The following is a 25159-nucleotide window of genomic DNA, read 5'->3' as shown; positions in this document are numbered from 1 at the left end:
GAGAAGAGAAAGTGGCTGTTGATTCCTACATCCAAGAAGAGGCTGGTGATTAGTGCTGGTTGAGATCATTGAGTGGGTGGTTAATGGAGCAGGGCCTCAGACCTCACGGCAGTATCACACTGTAAACTACTGATACATCAACATCACGACGCTGTGTGTGTGTGTGTGTGTGTGTGTGTGTGTGTGTGTGTGTGTGTGTGTGTGTGTGTGTGTGTGTGTGTGTGTGTGTGTGTGTGTGCGTAAAAATAATCAGAACACCTCTTAACTTGTAATGGAGTCCGTTTGTTTCCAACTCTGCTTTCATATATTCTTATCTCTCTCTTTCTCTCTCTGTCTCTCTCTCTCTCAATTCAATTCAATTCAAGGGGCTTTATTGGCATGGTAAACATATGTTTACATTGCCAAAGCAAGTGAAATGGATAAACAATAATTAAATAAACAATTAAAAGTGAATAGTAAATATTACACTCACACAAGTTCCAAAAGAATAAAGTCATGTCATATTTTACCTTTATTGAAGTCAGTTAAGAACAAATTCTTATTTTCAATGATGGCCTAGGAACAGTGGGTTAACTGCCTGTTCAGGGACAGAAAGACCTTGTCAGCTTTGGGATTGAAACTTGCAACCACTAGGCTATGCTGCCACCCCATTGACATGTTATGTCTATATACAGTGTTGTAGTGATGTGCAAACAGTTAACGTACAAAAAATAAATATATAGGTTGTATTTACAGTGGTGTTTGTTCTTCACTGGTTGCCCTTTTCTTGTGGCAACAGGTCACAAATCTTGCTGCTGTGATGGCACACTGTGGTATTTCACCCAGTAGATATGGGAGTCTTTCTCTTTCCCTCTCCCTCTCTTTCTTTCTCTCTGTCTCTTTCTTTCTCTCTCTCTCTCTCTCTCTCTCTCACACTCTCGCTCTCTCGCTCTCTCTCTTTCTCTCTCTCACTCGTTCCTACTCTCTCTCTCTCTCTCTCTCTCTCTCTCACCCTCTCGCTCTCTTTCTCTCTCTCTCTCGTTCCTACTCTCTCTCTCTCTCTCTCTCTCTCTCTCTCTCTCTCTCTCTCTCTCTCTCTCTCTCTCTCTCTCTCTCCAGTGCCTTTTCAATCAACTTTAGTCCAGATGATTGGTAATAAGATGCATATGCTCTCCTTCCCTGGAAGTTACTGTATTCATTATTACACAATGTCTTAACTCTGCTACTCTGTACTTTTCCAACTCTCAGTTTTTTGTAATCATTTCTCTGATTGTTACAACTGAAAGTACAAATCCAATCAAATGTATTTGATCCGATTTAAATCAAAAAGTTATGTACAAATGTGACTGCCTTTTTCCCTAACTTCTCTTTTTTGTCTAGGCAGTTACAGTAAAGACATTTTGTGTCAACTGGGCTTTATAATTACATTTGATTGATTGAATGATTGATCACTTAATTTATTGATCGATTGTCCCGACAGGTGCGGCCTGCTGCAGGTTGGAGACAGACTCCTGTCCATCAACGGAATCCCCACGGAGGATGGAACACTGGAGGAGGCCAATCAGCTTCTCCGAGACGCCGCTCTGGCCAATAAGGTCTCTCTTGAAATAGAGTTTGACGTCGCAGGTTGGTCTCTTGGGCTTAGGCCTCCCAGTAGGCTATATGTACAATATGTGAAACGAATGAATTTATAGAGTGGTTGAAAAGCTATAGACCAGGGGTGTCAAACATATGGGCCATGGGCTGGATCCGGCACGTGAGGGGGTGGTTTGAGATTTCAAACACAATATACTTTAAAATGACTAAAACCAAATCGGAACTTTATAAAAATTATAATGGTCATACATTAATTTATTTTCTTGACTGTGTCCAGCTCAATGTGTCCAGCTCACTGTGTCCAGCTCACTGTGTCCAGCTCAATGTGTCCAGCTCACTGTGTCCAGCTCAATGTGTCCAGCTCAATGTGTTCAGCTCAATGTAACCAGCTCAATGTGTCCAGCTCACTGTGTCCAGCTCAATGTGTCCAGCTCACTGTGTCCAGCTCAATGTGTCCAGCTCAATGTGTCCAGCTCAATGTAACCAGCTCAATGTGTTCAGCTCACTGTGTCCAGCTCACTGTGTCCAGCTCAATGTGTCCAGCTCACTGTGTCCAGCTCAATGTGTTCAGCTCAATGTGTCCAGCTCAATGTGTCCAGCTCACTGTGTCCAGCTCAATGTGTCCAGCTCACTAATATCACCAAAATGAAAGCCAAGACATCGAAAATGCCAAGAAAATGATGAATAGAGGACTATTTCTTGCAAATTTTGATGGTGAGGAAATATAACCAATTTTCAGTGCTGCTCTCCGGACGTTGTTGGAGACTGAATGTGGCTCTAGGGGCAAAATGAGTTGGACACCCCTGCCTTAGACTAATGGTCTAGTAATCATTGTAATGAACAGTTTATCATCAGGGTTTAGAGTGGTTACCCTAAGGGCCAAAGTAACTTTTACAATTCTCATTTAAAATATCCAGTGTATAAATCTAATTAGTTGATAAAATGGTGGGACTAATGGTCTAATGGTAATCATTATAATGAGCAGGCCTAATGATAGCTAGTCATTATAATAAATAATCAGCATTTTCAATGTATGTCTGTTGCACAACACTAATTAGAGTAGGTGCTGCCCTTTTAGATAACAACTCCCAGATTCTCAGCAACCTGATTAAACAGCTATCAATTGGGATGGACAGTAGGATAGTATGATAGTATGAAAGTATGATAGTAGGATACTAGGATAGTAGGATAGCTCGATAGCATGATAGCATGATAGCAGGATAGTAGGATAGTAGGATAGTATGATAATATGATAGTATGATAGTAGGATAGGAGGATTGTAGGATAGCATGATAGTATGATAGCATGATAGCATGATAGTAGGATAGTATGATAGCATGATAGTATGATGGCATGATAGTATGATAGTAGGATAGTAGGATAGTAGGATAGCATGATAGCATGATAGTATGATAGCATGATAGCATGATAGCATGATAGCATGATAGCATGATAGCAGGATAGTAGGATAGTAGGATAGTAGGATAGCATGATAGTAGGATAGCATGATAGTAGGATAGTAGGATAGTATGATAGTATGATAATATGATAGTAGGATAGTAGGATAGCATGATAGCATGATAGTAGGATAATATGATAATAGGATTGTAGGATAGCATGATAGTATGATAGTATGATAGTAGGATACTAGGATAGTAGGATAGCAGGATAGTAGGATAGTATGATAGTATGATAATATGATAGTATGATAGTAGGATAGCATGATAGCATGATAGTAGGATAATATGATAATATGCTAGTAGGATTGTAGGATAGCATGATAGTATGATAGTATGATAGTAGGATACTAGGATAGTAGGATAGCATGATAGTAGGATAGTATGATAATATGATAGTATGATAGTAGAATAGCATGATAGCATGATAGTAGGATAATATGATAATATGATAGTAGGATAGTAGGATAATATGATAGTATGTTAATATGATCGTAGGATAGTAGGATAATATGATAGTATGCAGTACAGATGATGATGATAGACCTTATGACTGCATGCCAAATGGCACCCTACTCCCAACATAGGACTCTATTTTAGACCAGAGATCTATGGGCTCTACATAGAGTACTACTTTAGACCAGAGATCTATGGGCTCTACATAGGACACTACTTTAGACCAGAGTTCTATGCACTCTACATAGGACACTACTTTAGACCAGAGTTCTATGCACTCTACATAGGACACTACTTTAGACCAGAGTTCTATGCACTCTACATAGGACACTACTTTAGACCAGAGATCTATGCACTCTACATAGGACACTACTTTAGACCAGAGTTCTATGCACTCTACATAGGACACTACTTTAGACCAGAGATCTATGCACTCTACATAGGACACTACTTTAGACCAGAGTTCTATGCACTCTACATAGGACACTACTTTAGACCAGAGTTCTATGCACTCTACATAGGACACTACTTTAGACCAGAGATCTATGCACTCTACATAGGACACTACTTTAGACCAGAGTTCTATGCACTCTACATAGGACACTACTTTAGACCAGAGTTCTATGCACTCTACATAGGACACTACTTTAGACCAGAGTTCTATGCACTCTACATAGGACACTACTTTAGACCAGAGTTCTATGCACTCTACATAGGACACTACTTTAGACCAGAGTTCTATGCGCTCTACATAGGACACTACTTTAGACCAGAGTTCTATGCGCTCTACATAGGACACTACTTTAGACCAGAGATCTATGGGCTCTACATAGGACACTACTTTAGACCAGAGATCTATGGGCTCTACATAGGACACTACTTTAGACCAGAGATCTATGGGCTCTACATAGGACACTACTTTAGACCAGAGATCTATGGATTCTAAATAGGGAAAAGGGTGTAATTTGGGATGCACGTTATGTAATCTACTGTAAATAATTTAAATACGTACCTTGAATAACTATTCTTGTAATGTTTTGCCAGATACAGTATAATTTCTGATGTGTGTGTGTGTGTGTGTGTGTGTGTGTGTGTGTGTGTGTGTGTGTGCATGTGTATATGTGTGTGTGTGTGTGTGTGTGTGTGTGTGTGTGTGTGTGTGTGTGTGTGTGTGTGTGTGTGTGTGTGTGTGTGTGTGTGTGTGCGAGCGAGCGTGCACGCGTTTGTGTCTGTGTGTGTTTGTGCGCGCGAGTGTGTTTTCTCTACTCTGTGTGTTTAGAGTCTGTTGTGCCCAGTAGTGGAACATTCCATGTGAAGCTGCCTAAGAAGAGAGGGGTGGAGCTGGGCATCACTATCAGTGGTAAGACTTGATACACACACACACACACACACACACACACACACACACACACACACACACACACACACACACACACACACACACACACACACACACACACACACGCACGCATAACACACACACGCATAACACACACACGCATAACACACACACACACACACGCATAACACACACACACACACGCGCATAACACACACACTCTTCCTCTACCATCTCTACCATCATGTCTAAATGATCTATGCTCCTCATGGACAGTCAGTCTAAACTATTTATCTTGTTTCTCATGGCATTCTCCTGTTTCTCATGACTGTGAGTTTATTTTAAAGCTCTCTAGAACACCCACCACTACTCATAGGCTTGTGTCCCAAATGAATGGCACCCTATTGCCTATATAGTGCATTATTTTTGACCAGGGTTTATCTCTTAATAGGGTGTCATTTGGGACGTAACCCTACTCCTCTTCATTCTCCCTCTGCCTGCGGAAGACTGCCTGTGGAATCTCATTAAATGACCTTGGGAAAATACCCAGCTCCTATACAACTCTGTTTATGCAAAGAGTTTTCTCCCAAGCAGCTAGCTGAAGGCTTGTTGACTTTAGAGGGCTGAAGTGTCACTCCATTGCTCTATTCCCTGGGTAGTCTCCTTCTGCTGCCCATTAAAAAAGCCAGCCATGCACCCTACATAACCCTTAATAAAGACAGCCATGCACCTTACATAACCCTTAATAAACCCACCCATGTACAGTACATAACCCTTATAAACCCAGTACATAACCCTTATAAACCCAGTACATAACCCTTGTAAATCCACCCATGTACAGTACATAACCCTTGTAAACCCAGTACATAACCCTTAATAAAGACAGCCATGCACCCTACATAACCCTTAATAAACACACCCGTGTACAGTACATAACCCGTGTAAACCCTGTACATAACCCTTAATAAAGACAACCATGCACCCAGTACATAGCCCTAATAAACCCAGTACATAACCCTTGTAAACCCAGTACATACCCCTTATAAACCCACCCATGTACAGTACATAACCCTTGTAAACCCAGTACATAACCCTTGTAAACCCAGTACATAACCCTTATAAACCCAGTACATAAACCTTATAAACCCAGTACATAACCCTTATAAACCCAGTACATAACCCTTATAAACCCAGTACATAACCCTTATAAACCCAGTACATAGCCCTAATAAACCCAGTACATAACCCTTGTAAACCCAGTACATACCCCTTATAAACCCACCCATGTACAGTACATAACCCTTGTAAACCCAGTACATAACCCTTATAAACCCAGTACATAACCCTTATAAACCCAGTACATAAACCTTATAAACCCAGTACATAACCCTTATAAACCCAGTACATAACCCTTATAAACCCAGTACATAACCCTTATGAAGCCATCCATGTAGAGTATATCTCAGAGGAAATGAAGTCTTAATGAGGTTATTTCTCTGAAAGTGTAATGCCACAAGAGTTCCCCCACCACATTATGCGGTGTGAATAGTCTCTCATCTTACGTCTGTTCAAAAAGCTCCAACTGCTACCAGCTGTTTACTTCAATCTCAGTTTTTCCTTTAACGAGAAACGAGAACAATAATTATTTTCTATAAAATCATGAATTAATGACAAAAGTACAGGATGTATCCAATACTAACACTGTTACCTCTCCTCCCTGACAGCCAGTAAGAAGTCTGGAGAGCCTCTAATCATCTCAGACATAAAGAAAGGCAGTATGGCTCACAGGTACGGACGGTATGGATGGCTTCAGACCACAGTCTAATGACTTGGGTTCAATTGTTTGAGCTTGTGACGGTTCATGTCGTCCTCCTACAGAGAGAGAGACAGTTCACTGTAACAGTGAAGGTGTAAACTTGGCAGTAGAAACGCTAAATAGTATATTTGACCTCTCAGCTTCCCTATCAAATCAAAAACAAAAATGCTGAGGAAATGTAACGAGTCTGCTGTTAATGATAATGCAGAGGATTTTCCAAAGGTTGCTGTTGGCGCATATCCCATGGTAGTTATTGGAGTCCAATTTGTCTCCACAGTCCTTGGTTCCAAATATTGGGGAAGATGCTAGAGCTGAGGATGATGTTAAAGAGTTTAAGTATAGCCTATTGGAATTTGTGGTCTGTATATTTAATAATTTAGGATACCATCAACCCCACAGGCCTTTTTGGGTTGGAGGGTTTGTATTTTGTTCTGTAGTTTATTCAATGTAATTGGATAATCCAGTGGGTTCTGGTAGTCTTTAATAGTTGATTCTAAGATTTGTATTTGATCATGTATATGTTTTTGCTATTTGTTCTTTGTTATAGAGCCAAAAGGATTGTAGAAGTGGTTTATACATACATCTCTATTTTAGACAGATAACTCTTGGTGTTGCTGTTTGTTTAGTGTTTTCCAATTTTCCCAGAAGTGGTTACAGTCTATGGATTCTTCAATTAGATTGAGCTGATTTCTGACGTGCTGCTCCTTCTTTTTCCGTAGTGTATTTCTGTATTGTTTTAGTGATTCACCATAGTGAAGGTGTAGGCTCAGGTTTTCTGGGTCTCTATGTTTTTGGTTGGACAGGTTTCTCAATTTCTTTCTTAGGTTTTTGCATTCTTCATCAAACCATTTGTCATTGTTGTAAATTTTCTTAGGTTTTCTGACGGAATTTACTTTTGATATGTCAGCCAATAGGTCAAATATACTGTTCAGGTGTCCTACTGCTAAGTTTAAACCTTCACTATTGCAGGAAAACATTTTGTCCAGGAAGTTGTCTAATTTGTTGTTGGCCAATAGTTTTCTGGTAGGTGTCTACACCACCTTCCTTCCATTTATAGCATTTGTTAATAGTATGCAGTTTGTTGGGCTTCGATGACTCATGGTTGATTATTACTCTGTTCAAGTAGATTGTGATTTTGCTGGGATCTGATAGTGACGTCAGTAGGCTGACTGTGAACGCTCTGAGAGACTCTGGGTTGAGGTCGGTGATAAAGTAGTCTACAGTACTACTGCCAAGAGATGAGCTATAAGTGTACCTACTGTAGGAGTCCCATCAAAGCCTACCATTGATTATATACACTAAACAAAAATATAAACGGGTTGGTCCCATATTTCATGAGCTGAAATTAAAGATCCCAGATATTTTCCATACCCACAAAATATTATTTCTCTCAAATTTTGTGCACAAATTTGTTTACATCCCTGTTAATGAGCATTGGTGAGCATTTCTCCTTTGCCAAGATAATCTATCCACCTGACAGGTGTGGCATATCAAGAAGCTGATTAAACAGCATGATAATTACACAGGTGCACCTTGTGCTAGGGACAACAAAAGGTCACTCTAAAATGTGCCGTTTTATCACACAACACAATGCCACAGATGTCTCAAGTTTTGAGGGAGTGTGCAATTGGCCTGCTGACTGCAGGAATGTCCACCAAAGCTGTTGCCAGAGAATTTAATATTAATTTCTCTACCATAAGCCGCCTCCAATGTCATTTTAGAAAATTTGGCAGTACGTCCAACCAGCCTCACAACTGAAGACCACATGTAACCACGTCAGCCCAGGAACTCCATGTCCAGCTTCTTCACCTGCAGGGTTGTCTGAGACCAGCCATCCAGACAGCTGGTGAAACTGTTGGTTTGCACAACCAAAGAATTTCTGCACAAACTGTCAGAAACTGTCACAGGAAGCTCATCTGCATTCGTTGACCTCACCAGGGTCTTGACCTGACTGCAGTTCGGTCTCGTAACTGACTTCAGTGGGCAAATGCTCACCTTCGATGGCCACTGGCACGCTGGAGAAGTGTTCTCTTCATGGATGAATCCTGGTTTCAACTGTACCGGGTAGATGGCAGAAAGCGTGTATGGCGTCATGTGGGCGAGCGGTTTGCTGATGTCAACGTTGTGAACAGAGGGCCCCATGGTAGTGGTGGGGTTATGGTATGGGCAGGCATAAGCTATGCACAATGAACACAATTGCATTTTATTGATGGCAATTTAAATGCACAGAGAAATCGTGACGAGATCCTGAGGCTCATTGTCGTGCCATTCATCCACCACCATCACCTCATGTTTCAGCATGATAATGCACAACCCCATGTCACAAGTATCTGTATACAATTCCTTGAAGCTGAAAATGTCCCAGTTCATCCATGGTCTGCATACTCACCTTACATGTCACCCATTGAGCATGTTTGGGATGCTCTGGATTGACGTGTAAGACAGCATGTTCCAATTCCCCCAAATATCAAGGAACTTCTCACAGCCATTGAAGAGGAGTGGGAAAACATTCCACAGGCCACAATCAACAGCCTGATCAACTCTATGCAAAAGAGATGTGTCGCGCTGCATGAGACGAAAGGTGGTCACACCAGATACTGACTGGTTTCCTGATCCACACCCCTACCTTTTTTTAAGGTATCTGTGACCAACAGAAATCCATAGATTATGGCCTAATTCATTTATTTCAATTGGCTGTTTTCCTTATATGAACTGAAATTCAGTAAAAACTTTGAAACCGTTGCATTTTGCGTTTATATTTTCGTTCAGTGTACCTACCCAGTGTGCGACAGAGCTGCAGGAGTTGTGACCCATTTTTGTTGGTTATGTTGTCATAGGTGTGGTTATGTTGTCATAGGTGTGTCTGGAGGGGCATATGGGGGAGGGAATGATGTCACTTCCAGGTAGATGTTTGTCTCCCTGTGTGCTGAGGGTGTCAGGTTCTTAAGGTCACCACAGACTAGTACATGTCCCTGGGCCATGAAATGATTAATCTCCCCCTCTAGGATGGAGAAGATGCCGTCGTTAAAGTATGGGGATTCTAGTGGAGGGAATATAGGTAGCAGACATGAGGACATTTTTCTCTGTTGAGATCATTTCCTTTTGACTTTCTAGCCAGATGTAAAATGTTCCTGTTTTGATTAATTTAATAGAGTGAGTTAGATCTGCTCTATACCAAATTATCATACGTCCTTTCCCTGTTTCACACGTGGTAGTTTGGTGGATGGGACAATCAGCTCTCTGTAACCTAGAGGGCAACCAGTGGGTCCATCTCCTCTATACCATATTTCTTGTAGGATGAATGTCAAATGTATTTGGTGAAGTCCAAATTCCTGCTCTTTAAGCCAAAGGCAGATGATCTCAGGCCTTGGATATTACAGGATGAGATAGTGAAGATGTTCTCTCTCTCTCTCTCTCTCTCTCTCTCTCTCTCTCTCTCTCTCTCTCTCTCTCTCTCTCTCTCTCTCTCTCTCTCTCTCTCTCTCTCTCTCTCTCCCTCCCTCCCTCTCTCCCTCTCTCCCTCTACCCAGGACTGGTACCCTGGAGCCAGGTGACAAGCTGCTGGCCATAGACAACATCAGACTGGAGAACTGTTCCATGGAAGATGCCTGTCAGATCCTACAACAGGCAGAGGACCTGGTCAAACTCAAGATCCGCAAGGACGAGGACAACTCAGGTGGGTCTGCTTGGAGCCTGGCTGGGAGGCAGTTAGGAAGTAGTGTATGTAACAGGAGTATGGTATATAGAGAAGACATATATAAATACTGATGAATCATTCAATCAGACCCAAATAATGAACAGAAGCAGAAGCACAGTGGCAAAGAAAAACTCCTTCAGTACCAGACTTCACCACACAGTGGCAGTATTGTCTACAAATAGCCACAACCATGTTCTTCTTCTACACAACACAATGATGATTCAACAGCTATCACCCACCAGTATTGTAGTGTTTTAGACACACAAATGGCATGATTAAATACTAGTGACCTATAGTGTTATATAGTTCATACTCTGTACCAAATATCAGATGCAGCTCGATAAATAGCAGATATGTTTAATCAGATGCAGCTCTGTAAATAGTGGATAGGTTTATATTTTGCTGTCTGATATGAAAGCATAGAAGCATTTCCTGTAGCAGCAGATGACTCAGTTATCTTCCTCTACTCTGTTTTCCTCTGAGCATTTTCTCTCCCTCCTTTCTCTCCATTGGTGGGATCTGCAGACGTGTTTCACACATGACCTATTTCTAAGAATAATGCCATCGCGGATCATTATAAAAGGGCGATTTATTTTCATTTCCTCTATGCATTTGTTATACTGTGTGGAGGATGAACAGCCCATCCATCAGACATTATTGAAATTGTATTGCTTTCTACCAGTGAATTTAGGATTTTTTAGTATGTTTAGGGAGCTGTGCGATTCTCTCTGCCTTAAAGTGTACCTATGCCCTGAATCTCTCCTCTTTTTTTCTTTCTCTCTCTCTCTCTCTCTCTCTCTCTCTCTCTCTCTCTCTCTCTCTCTTTCAATATAAATACAGTGGGGGAAAAAAGTATTTGATCCCCTGCTGATTTTGAACGTTTGCCCACTGACAAAGAAAGGATCAGTCTATAATTTTAATGGTAGGTTTATTTGAACAGTGAGAAACAGAATAACAACAAAAATATCCAGAAAAACCCATGTCAAAAATGTTATAAATTGATTTGCATTTTAATGAGGGAAATAAGTATTTGACCCCCTCTCAATCAGAAAGATTTCTGGCTCCCAGGTGTCTTTTATACAGGTAACGAGCTGAGATTAGGAGCACACTCTTAAAGGGAGTGCTCCTAACCGCAGCTTGTTACCTGTAAAAAAGACACCTGTCCACAGAAGCAATCAATCAATCAGATTCCAAACTCTCCACCATGGCCAAGACCAAAGAGCTCTCCAAGGATGTCAGGAACAAGATTGTAGACCTACAAGGCTGGAATGGGCTACAAGACCATCGCCAAGCAGCTTGGTGAGAAGGTGACAACATTTGGTGCGATTATTCGCAAATGGAAGAAACACAAAAGAACTGTTAATATCCCTCAGCCTGGGGCTCCATGCAAGATCTCACCTCGTGGAGTTGCAATGATCATGAGAACGGTGAGGAATCAGCCCAGAACTACACGGGAGGATCTTGTCAATGATCTCAAGGCAGCTGGGACCATAGTCACCAAGAAAACAATTGGTAACACATTTTATAACATTTTTGACATGCGTTTTTCTGGATTTTTTTGTTGTTATTCTGTCTCTAACTGTTTAAATAAACCTACCATTAAAATTATAGACTGATCATTTCTTTGTAAGTGGGCAAACATACAAAATCAGCAGGGGATCAAATACTTTTTTCCCCCACTGTACAGTATCTCTCTCTCCCTCTCTCTCCATATCTCTATCTTTCTCTTTCTCTCCTTCTCTCTCTATATATATACAGTATCTCTCTCTCCCTCTCTCTCCTCTCTCTTTCTCTCCCTCTCTCTCGCTCTCTCTATATATATGCAGTATCTCTCTCTCCCTCTCTCTCTCTCTCTCTCTCTCTCTCTCTCCCTCTCTTTGTATCTCTCTTTCCTTCCTTCCTCTCGCTCTCTCTGTCTCTCACTCTCTTTCTTTCTCTCTGATTTCCTGTATGCCCTGAAGTCACCCCGCCCCCCTCTCTCTAACGGTCTCTCCTCCCTCCCTCTCCTCCCTCTCCCTCTCTCTTACCTCCCCCCTAGATGAACAGGAGACGTCTGGTTCTATCATCTATACGGTGGAGCTGAAGAGATATGGAGGCCCCCTGGGCATCACCATCTCAGGCACAGAGGAGCCCTTTGACCCGATCGTTATCTCTGGCCTCACCAAGAGGGGCCTGGCTGAGAGGTGAGACAGTGGACCCTGGAATCTTGCTTCCCTGGCTGGGGCCTGCCCCACAAAAACCTTCTTCTCAAATGCATTTTCAGAAAGAAGTGGGAAGGAAATAGTATTTGTGGAAGAGACCCAGGGTCAGCAAGGGGCATACAGGTCAACTCTAGCCCCACGGTCAAGGGCCCTTTGTGGGGCTGGCCATGCAGGCCCTGGCCCTCTTCACCCCTCTCTACCTTATGGAGTCAGAACACACTACATCCCCCTCCTCCCTCCTTCTGTCTCCCACCACCCCCCCACTCTCTCTCTCTCTCTCTCTCAACCCCTCTCTCTCTTAACCTCTCTCTCTCAACCTCTCTCTCTCCCTTAACCTCTCTTAACCTCTCTCTCTCTTAACCTCTCTCTCTCAAACTCTCTCTCTCTCTCTTAACCTCCCTCCCTCTCTCAACCTCTCTCTCTCCCTTAACCTCTCTTAACCTCTCTCTCTCTTAACCTCTCTCTCTCTCTCTCTCTCTCTCTCTCTCTCTCTCTCTCTCTCTCTCTCTCTCTCTCTTTTAACCTCTCTCTCTCTCTTAACCTCTCTCTCTCTCTTAATCTCTCTTAATTTCTCTTTTTCTTAACCTCTCTCTCTCTCTCTTAACCTCACTCTCTCTCTCTTAATCGCTCTTTTTCTTAACCTCTCTCTCTCTCTTAACCTCTCTCTCTCACCCCCTCTGTCCCCCCTATCTCCTACGCAGCCAGAGAGCCAGAGTTCACAACCTCTCGTCTTTTAAAAGATTGACAAGGATTTAACTTTAACGCCCACCGACCAGTGTGTGTGTGTGTGTGTGTGTGTGTGTGTGTGTGTGTGTGTGTGTGGCGTGCCTACGACACATGGCCTTTGTACTCCTCTAACATGTGAACTAAAGAAAGCCTTTCAGTCTCCATGAGAGACAATCTGATTCTCTTCTACAGTGCATATAGCATTCTGTTCTCATACAGACCACCAGTCACATACCTGGGTTCAAATAGTATTCTAAATCTAGTAGTGTTTGCTTTAGCCTGCCTGGAGTGCCAGATGGGCGGGGTTTACAGTTTTGCCACAATTCTATTGGTTCCATTGCATCAGACAAGCTCAAACAAGCCCAGATAAAGTATTTGAAATTATTTCAAATAATATTTGAACCCAGGTCAACACCAGTCCCATGACGCTAGGCTATGTACATTTTGATCAACATGCATTTTTTAAAGTATATTTATATTATTTGTTCTGTTTTTTTTTTTTGTGTAGACCTGGGTTCAAATAGTATTTTGAAATATTTCATACTTTAGTTGCACTTGATTGAGCTTTTCTGGTGCAATGTAACCGATGGAATAGTCCCCAAAAAAGCAAACCCCAAACCGTCCTGAATCCAACACTCTAAATATTTGATAGAAAACAAATACTTCTTTAACCCAGCTCTTATAGCATCAACAGAGTGGAGGCTCTATCGTATCGCCTCTCTGTGATCACAGACAGACAGACAGACAGACAGACAGACAGACAGACAGACAGACAGACAGACAGACAGACAGACAGACAGACAGACAGACAGACAGACAGACAGACAGACAGACAGACAGACAGACAGACAGACAGACAGACAGACAGACAGACAGACAGACAGACAGACAAAGGCTTATCATTGTTTGACCTCGGTCATGATCGCTGTTCCTGCAGCTTGTGACTCATTGGCACACGCTCACATCCTGACTCATATGTTTGTGTATATCTAACCAGATAAGGGAATCTGTTTTCATTTCTACCAAAGTGGGACTTTTGGGTCAACTTAACGGGCAGAGCTATTCTGCATGTTTACTGCTGTTATATAAACAACAAATGTTTTTAAACTGGATCTCTTTTAGTAAAGGCATTGTACCTAAGTAAATAATTGATTACATTAAATCATAAGATAAGTTGGATGGGTTAACCAGGAGGCATGACAAATCATCATGATCCATCTTATAGGCACAATTATATTACAGTACTGCCATCTGGTATCAAATAAATCCTCTCTAATTTACCATCTCCATAAAGTAGGGCCTGGAGTTGTTTTCCCACCAAGTATTTCCTGACTGGAGATTTTCCTGGTCAGGTCACGTTATCATGACAAACGACCTGGCTGGTATTAAGCTATTTGTCAACATTCCAGGACCCATAATAATATATACTGATCTAGAATCAGGTCCCCCCATGTCTATATATATATATTCATTATGATCTAAAAGACATTATTATGATTCTTGATCAGCTTTCCTACTCTGAGACCCTGACACATACGGCACCAGAGATCCTACCATTTAACCTGTCGTCTTCCCCATAGGACCGGAGCCATCCATGTGGGAGATCGTATCCTGGCCATCAACAGTGTCAGTCTGAAGGGAAAGCCGCTCAGCGAGGCCATTCACCTACTACAGATGGCCGGGGAGACGGTCACACTCAAGATCAAAAAACAGGTCGACAGTAAGTGTTCAGAAAATCAATCAATCAAGTTAATTAATAAAGCCGTTTTTATAACAGCAGCTGTCACAAAATGCTTTTACAGTAAACCAGCCTTGACCTCAAAAAGCAAGCAGGAAGACCCCTCATCATTGCTGATGAAACAGATATTACAGTATAGGTGGCAGGAAAGGTAATGGCGGCAGGTAGCGTAGCGGTTAGAGTGTTGGGCCAGTAACCGAAAGGTCGCTGGTTTGAATTAGGTGAGTAAGGCACTTAACTCTAATTTACCCCAGGGTTGCTGTACTACTATGACTGACCCTGTAAAACAACACATTTCCCTGCACCTATGCGGCGTATGTGACAATAAAACCTAAATATATATTAGTTTTTTTTCTTGGTTTGCCAACATGTTTGGGCCTTCCTCTGGTGTCAGCCTACACCTAATCAAAAGGGGACCATCTCCCAGAAGCTTGGCTGGGGCATAAAACCGCTAAAGCCAGACCATAAAATGTGCGATTGGTCCATACTCAAAAAGATGTTGCATAAAGCGGGATCGTTTTACAAATATTTTCTCTGCATCAGGGATAGTGTACACAAATGTTTCGGCTTTTCAGCCTTCTTCCGTGTGAAGGACATCAATGGAGACGCTAGCCAAATACCAGTACCCACCATCTTAAATCTACCTTGCCAGGACTGTACGTCCTCTACATTTGCATAGTAGGAGACGTACACCCTCAGGGGGTAAACAGTTTGAGGACGGACATCTGAGACGTAACAAGCCATTTGTAGTTTGACATTTAAACAAACAGACAAAGACATAAATCCAGGCAGTGTTGGTGAATTTGATATAGCTGGTTAGCTGAGTGATGCTGTAGCTGGCTGGCTTGCTGAGTGATGCTGTAGCTGGCTGGCTAGCTGAGTGATGCTGTATCCGGCTTGCTGAGTGATGCTGTAGCTGGATGGCTAGCTGAGTGATGCTGTAGCCGGCTAGCTAAGTGATGCTGTAGCTGGCTAGCTAGCTGAGTGATGCTGTAGCTGGCTAGCTAGCTGAGTGCTGCTGTAGCTGGCTGGCTAGCTGAGGGATGCTGTAGCTGGCTAGCTGAGTGCTGCTGTAGCTGGCTGGCTAGCTGCGGGATGCTGTAGCCGGCTAGCTGAGTGCTACTGTAGCTGTCTAGCTGAGTGCTGCTGTAGCTGGCTGGCTAGCTGAGGGATGCTGTAGCCAGCTAGCTGAGTACTGCTGTAGCTGGCTGGCTAGCTGAGTGATGCTGTAGCAGGCTAGCTGAGTGATGCTGTAGCCGGCTAGCTGAGTGATGCTGTAGCCGGCTAGCTGAGTGATGCTGTAGCCGGCTAGCTGAGTGATGCTGTAGCTGGCTGGCTGGCTAGCTGAGTGATGCTGTAGCTAGCTAGCTGAGTGATGCTGTAGCTGGCTAGCTAAGTGATGCTGTAGCTGGCTAGCTGAGTGCTGCTGTAGCTGGCTAGCTAAGTGATGCTGTAGCTGGCCAGCTGAGTGCTGCTGTAGCTGGCTAGCTGAGTGCTGCTGTAGCTGGCTAGCTAAGTGACGCTGTAGCCGGCTAACTGAGTGCTGCTGTACCTGGCTGGCTAGCTCAGGGATGCTGTAGCTGGCTAGCTGAGTACTGCTGTAGCTGGCTGGCTAGCTGGGAGATGCTGTAGCCGGCTAGCTGAGTGCTGCTGTAGCTGGCTAGCTGAGTGCTGCTGTAGCTGGCTATCTAAGTGATGCTGTAGCCGGCTAGCTGAGTGCTGCTGTAGCTGGCTGGCTAGATGAGGGATGCTGTAGCTGGCTAGCTGAGTACTGCTGTAGCTGGCTGGCTAGCTGGGAGATGCTGTAACCGGCTAGCTGAGTGCTGCTGTAGCTGGCTAGCTGAGTGCTGCTGTAACTGGCTGGCTAGCTGAGGGATGCTGTAGCTGGCTAGCTGGGGGATGCTGTAGCTGGCCAGCTGAGTGATGCTGTAGCTGGCTGGCTGGCTAGCTGAGTGATGCTGTAGCTGGCTAGCTGAGTGCTGCTGTAACTGGCTGGCTAGCTGAGGGATGCTGTAGCTGGCTAGCTGGGGGATGCTGTCGCTGGCCAGCTGAGTGATGCTGTAGCTGGCTGGCTAGCTGAGTGATGCTGTAGCTGGCTAGCTGAGTGCTGCTGTAACTGGCTGGCTAGCTGAGGGATGCTGTAGCTGGCTAGCTGAGGGATGCTGTAGCTGGCTTGCTGAGTGCTGCTGGCACCTACTGCGGCTCTGGCTTCTACAGAATAATGTGGCCTCTGCCTCCTCTGTCCAGGCTCCAACACAGTCCAACAGATACATACTGTTAGTTGTCTTATTGAATCCCCTAACAGCTCATCTTTGTAATTCATGTGCTATGAGGTCTATGTGGTTTTTAGGTTTAACTCCCCCAAAAAACCACACAATAATCATTATGTACAATGAAGGAAAACAACGGAACTTTTTTCAGCCTTGGTCGCTTTGATCATTTCTCTGTGTTTAAATCAAGTTATCCGCTCTGAAATTAGTATGATGTATGATCACATTAAAATGTTTCCATGGACAAACCGTTAAGTCTGTAATGCAGTCGTCTGGTGCTAAATCAAATGTTGTTTATGACATGCTGATTGTCATTACGTTAGAAGGAACCACTGTCAGATATGGAAACTTTTTGTTTATTGAAGTAAACTGTGTAGCTGAATAGCGTGCAGTGGTTGTTGTTGTGGCATTGGCCCTGACAAATAAACAAATAGACGACGGCATACATTTTCCAGACCTAGCAAGGTCAAATACAGGTCTCAGATACTTTCCAATACATGAGCTGTGCTGGATTTAGTACAGTGAAACCAATGGAATAATCCGAAACGTGCCAAAAGAACGCCAAGCTAAATCAAGTGCATCCCCAGTACTTTCACGTATTTCAGATTCATAATGTACTGTCTATTTGAAAGTATTTGACATATGACCAAGGTCTGCTATTTTTCTCCCACCCTTGGACAGACGTATGACAACATTGTTTATTTTAGATTGAACTGTCCCAATCAGTACCCTATTCCCTATATAGTGCCTTACTGTTGACCAGAACTAGGGTTATAAAGGGAGGGTATATTACAGGTTTTTGTTCAATTGCTAACAAGCATCGGTCAATACTGAAGCCACTTTTTCAAAACTCTTCACACAGTCTGCATTACCGACATGCATCTTGGCCAAATAGTTCATCTCGCCTCCAAAACTCCCTCAAACCACCAAAACACTTCATACATGTCTCAAAATAAGCTTGTTGGACCATAACACTGGTAAACAATTCTCACTCAGAAAACATACATTGTCACTCATAACACACTGACCTACAAAACACTAACAGCAGGGAGCATTACATAAATGATGAACTTCTCTTTGAAGTTTGAATGATTTTTCACATAAATCAGTATTTCATTATAGAATAAGAATAACACCTTTGCACTTTATTGACTGTACTAAAGTATATGTAACAAGAATGAATCAGAAATGCATCAATTTGCTTCAATAGCCTTTATTTTTTCTATAAATCAAATCAAAGTTTATTTGTCACTTGCGCCGAATACAACACCTTACAGTGAAATGCTTACTTACAGGCTCTAACCAATAGTGTAAAAAAGGTGTTAGGTGAACAATAGGTAAGTAAAGAAATAAAACAACAGTAAAAAGACAGGCTATATACAGTAGTGAGGCTATAAAAGTACCGAGGCTACATACAGACACCGGTTAGTCAGGCTGATTGAGGTAGTATGTACATGTAGATATGGTTAAAGTGACTATGCATATATGATGAACAGAGAATAGCAGTAGCGAGGCTACATACAGACACCAGTTAGACAGGCTGATTGAGGTAGTATGTACATGTAGATATGGTTAAAGTGACTATGCATATATGATGAACAGGGAGTAGCAGTAGCGTAAAAGAGGGGTTGGTGGGTGGTGGGCAGGACACAGTGCAGATAGCCCGGTTAGCCAATGTGCGGGAGCACTGGTTGGTCGGCCCAATTGAGGTAGTATGTACATGAATGTATAGTTAAAGTGACTCTGCATATATGATAAACAGAGAGTAGCAGCAGCGTAAAAGAGGGGTTGGGGGGGGGGGCGCACAATGCAAATAGTCCGGGTAGCCATTTGATTATCTGTTCAGGAGTAAAAACTGTATATCTTTGAATATTGTAATTTACTTGTGAAAAATAAAAAGTTCAAACAAAAAACATATTCCTGAAATTCCAGGGCTGCAATAATAATTATATAAAAAAAACATCATCAACATGTCTAGTATAATCACTCATACTGTACAGTACTGTGAGGGTTCTAGTTCTCATCAACATGTATAATCACTCATACTGTACAGTACTGTGAGGGTTCTAGTTCTCATCAACATGTCTAGTATAATCACTCATACTGTACAGTACTGTGAGGGTTCTAGTTCTCATCAACATGTCTAGTATAATCACTCATACTGTACAGTACTGTGAGGGTTCTAGTTCTCATCAACATGTCTAGTATAATCACTCATACTGTACAGTACTGTGAGGGTTCTAGTTCTCATCAACATGTATAATCACTCATACTGTACAGTACTGTGAGGGTTCTAGTTCTCATCAACATGTCTAGTATAATCACTCATACTGTACAGTACTGTGAGGGTTCTAGTTCTCATCAACATGTCTAGTATAATCACTCATACTGTACAGTACTGTGAGGGTTCTAGTTCTCATCAACATGTCTAGTATAATCACTCATACTGTACAGTACTGTGAGGGTTCTAGTTCTCATCAACATGTCTAGTATAATCACTCATACTGTACAGTACTGTGAGGGTTCTAGTTCTCATCAACATGTCTAGTATAATCACTCATACTGTACAGTACTGTGAGGGTTCTAGTTCTCATCAACATGTCTAGTATAATCACTCATACTGTACAGTACTGTGAGGGTTCTAGTTCTCATCAACATGTCTAGTATAATCACTCATACTGTACAGTACTGTGAGGGTTCTAGTTCTCATCAACATGTATAGTATAATCACTCATACTGTACAGTACTGTGAGGGTTCTAGTTCTCATCAACATGTATAGTATAATCACTCATACTGTACAGTACTGTGAGGGTTCTAGTTCTCATCAACATGTATAGTATAATCACTCATACTGTACAGTACTGTGAGGGTTCTAGTTCTCATCAACATGTATAGTATAATCACTCCTACTGTACAGTACTGTGAGGGTTCTAGTTCTCATCAACATGTATAGTATAATCACTCATACTGTACAGTACTGTGAGGGTTCTAGTTCTCATCAACATGTCTAGTATAATCACTCATACTGTACAGTACTGTGAGGGTTCTAGTTCTCATCAACATGTCTAGTATAATCACTCATACTGTACAGTACTGTGAGGGTTCTAGTTCTCATCAACATGTCTAGTATAATCACTCATACTGTACAGTACTGTGAGGGTTCTAGTTCTCATCAACATGTATAGTATAATCACTCATACTGTACAGTACTGTGAGGGTTCTAGTTCTCATCAACATGTATAGTATAATCACTCATACTGTACAGTACTGTGAGGGTTCTAGTTCTCATCAACATGTCTAGTATAATCACTCATACTGTACAGTACTGTGAGGGTTCTAGTTCTCATCAACATGTATAGTATAACACTCATACTGTACAGTACTGTGAGGGTTCTAGTTCTCATCAACATGTATAGTATAATCACTCCTACTGTACAGTACTGTGAGGGTTCTAGTTCTCATCAACATGTCTAGTATAATCACTCATACTGTACAGTACTGTGAGGGTTCTAGTTCTCATCAACATGTCTAGTATAATCACTCATACTGTACAGTACTGTGAGGGTTCTAGTTCTCATCAACATGTCTAGTATAATCACTCATACTGTACAGTACTGTGAGGGTTCTAGTTCTCATCAACATGTCTAGTATAATCACTCATACTGTACAGTACTGTGAGGGTTCTAGTTCTCATCAACATGTCTAGTATAATCACTCATACTGTACAGTACTGTGAGGGTTCTAGTTCTCATCAACATGTATAGTATAATCACTCATACTGTACAGTACTGTGAGGGTTCTAGTTCTCATCAACATGTATAGTATAATCACTCATACTGTACAGTACTGTGAGGGTTCTAGTTCTCATCAACATGTCTAGTATAATCACTCATACTGTACAGTACTGTGAGGGTTCTAGTTCTCATCAACATGTATAGTATAACACTCATACTGTACAGTACTGTGAGGGTTCTAGTTCTCATCAACATGTATAGTATAATCACTCCTACTGTACAGTACTGTGAGGGTTCTAGTTCTCATCAACATGTCTAGTATAATCACTCATACTGTACAGTACTGTGAGGGTTCTAGTTCTCATCAACATGTCTAGTATAATCACTCATACTGTACAGTACTGTGAGGGTTCTAGTTCTCATCAACATGTCTAGTATAATCACTCATACTGTACAGTACTGTGAGGGTTCTAGTTCTCATCAACATGTATAATCACTCATACTGTACAGTACTGTGAGGGTTCTAGTTCTCATCAACATGTATAGTATAATCACTCCTACTGTACAGTACTGTGAGGGTTCTAGTTCTCATCAACATGTATAGTATAATCACTCCTACTGTACAGTACTGTGAGGGTTCTAGTTCTCATCAACATGTCTAGTATAATCACTCATACTGTACAGTACTGTGAGGGTTCTAGTTCTCATCAACATGTATAATCACTCATACTGTACAGTACTGTGAGGGTTCTAGTTCTCATCAACATGTATAGTATAATCACTCCTACTGTACAGTACTGTGAGGGTTCTAGTTCTCATCAACATGTCTAGTATAATCACTCATACTGTACAGTACTGTGAGGGTTCTAGTTCTCATCAACATGTCTAGTATAATCACTCATACTGTACAGTACTGTGAGGGTTCTAGTTCTCATCAACATGTCTAGTATAATCACTCCTACTGTACAGTACTGTGAGGGTTCTAGTTCTCATCAACATGTCTAGTATAATCACTCATACTGTACAGTACTGTGAGGGTTCTAGTTCTCATCAACATGTATAGTATAATCACTCATACTGTACAGTACTGTGAGGGTTCTAGTTCTCATCAACATGTATAGTATAATCACTCATACTGTACAGTACTGTGAGGGTTCTAGTTCTCATCAACATGTCAGTATATCACTCATACTGTACAGTACTGTGAGGGTTCTAGTTCTCATCAACATGTATAATCACTCATACTGTACAGTACTGTGAGGGTTCTAGTTCTCATCAACATGTATAGTATAATCACTCCTACTGTACAGTACTGTGAGGGTTCTAGTTCTCATCAACATGTCTAGTATAATCACTCATACTGTACAGTACTGTGAGGGTTCTAGTTCTCATCAACATGTATAGTATAATCACTCATACTGTACAGTACTGTGAGGGTTCTAGTTCTCATCAACATGTCTAGTATAATCACTCATACTGTACAGTACTGTGAGGGTTCTAGTTCTCATCAACATGTATAATCACTCATACTGTACAGTACTGTGAGGGTTCTAGTTCTCATCAACATGTCTAGTATAATCACTCATACTGTACAGTACTGTGAGGGTTCTAGTTCTCATCAACATGTATAGTATAATCACTCCTACTGTACAGTACTGTGAGGGTTCTAGTTCTCATCAACATGTCTAGTATAATCACTCATACTGTACAGTACTGTGAGGGTTCTAGTTCTCATCAACATGTATAGTATAATCACTCATACTGTACAGTACTGTGAGGGTTCTAGTTCTCATCAACATGTCTAGTATAATCACTCATACTGTACAGTACTGTGAGGGTTCTAGTTCTCATCAACATGTATAATCACTCATACTGTACAGTACTGTGAGGGTTCTAGTTCTCATCAACATGTCTAGTATAATCACTCATACTGTACAGTACTGTGAGGGTTCTAGTTCTCATCAACATGTATAGTATAATCACTCATACTGTACAGTACTGTGAGGGTTCTAGTTCTCATCAACATGTCTAGTATAATCACTCATACTGTACAGTACTGTGAGGGTTCTAGTTCTCATCAACATGTCTAGTATAATCACTCATACTGTACAGTACTGTGAGGGTTCTAGTTCTCATCAACATGTATAATCACTCATACTGTACAGTACTGTGAGGGTTCTAGTTCTCATCAACATGTATAGTATAATCACTCATACTGTACAGTACTGTGAGGGTTCTAGTTCTCCGTCTCTCCTGCATTTGGCCACAAGTTCTCATCAACATCACACCTTATGTCTTCTCTGGTGATGCGTCTTGGAAAGTATCTTGTGGAATGTCTAATCCAACTCTGGCAGTCTTCAGGAGAAGTGTCTCCACACCCTGCATTCATGGCATCCAGTAAGGACATCTGGTCATGTGGATGGTGGTCATAAACCTTCCACCTCCACGCAGAGAAACTCCTCTATGGGGTTTAGGAAGGGGGAGTATGGAGGCAGGAATAGTACTGACATCCTGGGATGTGCAGCAAACCAGTCTGTGACTGCAGCAGAGTGGTGGAATGCCACATTATCCCACACAACATGAAGGTAGGGGAGTTTCTTGCCCCTCTCTCCTCCGCTGGCACAAGTTGATTATGCAGGTCATCCAAGAAATAAATGAGCCTCTCTGTATTGTAGGGGCCAATGAGTGGTTTGTGTAACAGCAAACCATCATGGGACAGCGCTGCACACATTGTGATGTTAGCTCCTCTCTGGCCTGTGACATCCACGGTTGCTCTCTGTCCAATCACATTTCTTCACATGTGGCGTGTTTTTGCCAGGTTGAATCCAGCTTCATCCACAAAGATGAATGTATGTGCTGTTCGCCTGGCTTCCATCTTCATTACTCTCTAAAATACAGTAAATCCACTGTTTTACAGTACTTTACATTAAGCATAGCTGTGTATGTACTGTTTGGTTTGGTTATTGAACAGACATCTGACCTGGACATATTGATGCCAGAGTTCTTTCACACGTTCCCCGTTTCTCTCAAAGGGTACAGTGTACAACTGCTTCATCTTTATTTTATGTTTCTCTAGGACTCTGGCAATTGTCGTTGTGCTGACCGTATTCACATTCCCAAAAGTGATATTGTCTGCCAGCACTCTGTCCCGAATTTCCCGCAATTTTATTGCAATGTTGCCAATTACTATGTCAACAATGGCACATCTGATAATATTCTGCCTCTCCCTCCTGTGGGAGACAACCTTTGGATCCAACTGAAAAACACAAAACAATCAATATATTTCTAAATGTCAGTACATGTAAAAATGTGAACATACTGTATTGTACTGTAATATGTAGTTCAATTATCATTGACGGATGCACATCTCACCTGTTTTGCCAGAAAATTCATACTATTGATGCAACTATTGAACGCTGCAGATTTGGTTGCACCCTTGAACCTGCCTCTCTCAAAGAGAGACCATGGTTTACAACATGGTTTACAACATGGTTTACAACATGGTTTACAACATGGTTTACAACATGGTTTACAACATGGTTTACAACATAGTTTACAACATGGTTTACAACATGGTTCACAACATGGTTTACAACACAGTTTACAACATGGTTTACAACATGGTTTACAACATAGTTTACGACATGGTTTACAACATGGTTTACAACATGGTTTACAACATGGTTTACAACATGGTTTACAACATGGTCAATAATTGTGGCCCTTATCTCTTCCTCTCCTTTGTCCTCCATGTATTCTCCCTCTCCCTGCCACTCTTCTTTCCCCACCAACCTGTCTTCCTTGATCCATGTTTCCAAACTAAACCATTCCTAAGCCGTCCTCTTTTGTCTGTTTGGTAACAAGACTAAAAACAGGACACTTGGGTCGGCTTTCAGCTGAAATTGCAATTACCAATTACCAATTGCAATTACCTGTGTTTGGAATGATTAAATATTCTGCTGAGATTTTCTACGTTTCAATCTGGTTACAGCAGAAATGCACAACATTTACCATCATTCTGTTTTGAATGTGTTTTTAACAGTTTTGGAAACAGTGTGTTAGCATTTGAAAACATGTGCTGCAAATATATAGTTTTGCAGGTGGTAGAGTATGAATGAGAAAAGAGTTAATGGATTTCGGAGAATGTGG

At 41.8% G+C, this 25159-nt stretch overlaps 1 protein-coding gene across 1 annotated transcript in view; it reads left to right on the top strand.

Annotated features, from left to right (window-relative positions):
• grip2b (glutamate receptor interacting protein 2b) overlaps positions 1-25159 on the top strand; it is a 202976-nt gene that overhangs the window by 119137 nt on the left and 58680 nt on the right. Inside the window, 6 exon segments of the mRNA XM_082967512.1 lie at positions 1460-1605; positions 4768-4848; positions 6552-6615; positions 10174-10319; positions 12379-12523; positions 14848-14987. Coding sequence (XP_082823638.1) covers positions 1460-1605; positions 4768-4848; positions 6552-6615; positions 10174-10319; positions 12379-12523; positions 14848-14987 — 722 coding nt within the window.

Source organism: Salmo salar, chromosome 22 (assembly GCF_965601325.2).
Source record: "Salmo salar chromosome 22, fSalSal1, whole genome shotgun sequence".
NCBI classification, from domain to species: Eukaryota; Metazoa; Chordata; class Actinopteri; order Salmoniformes; family Salmonidae; genus Salmo; species Salmo salar.
This window is presented reverse-complemented; position numbering and strand designations above follow the sequence as displayed.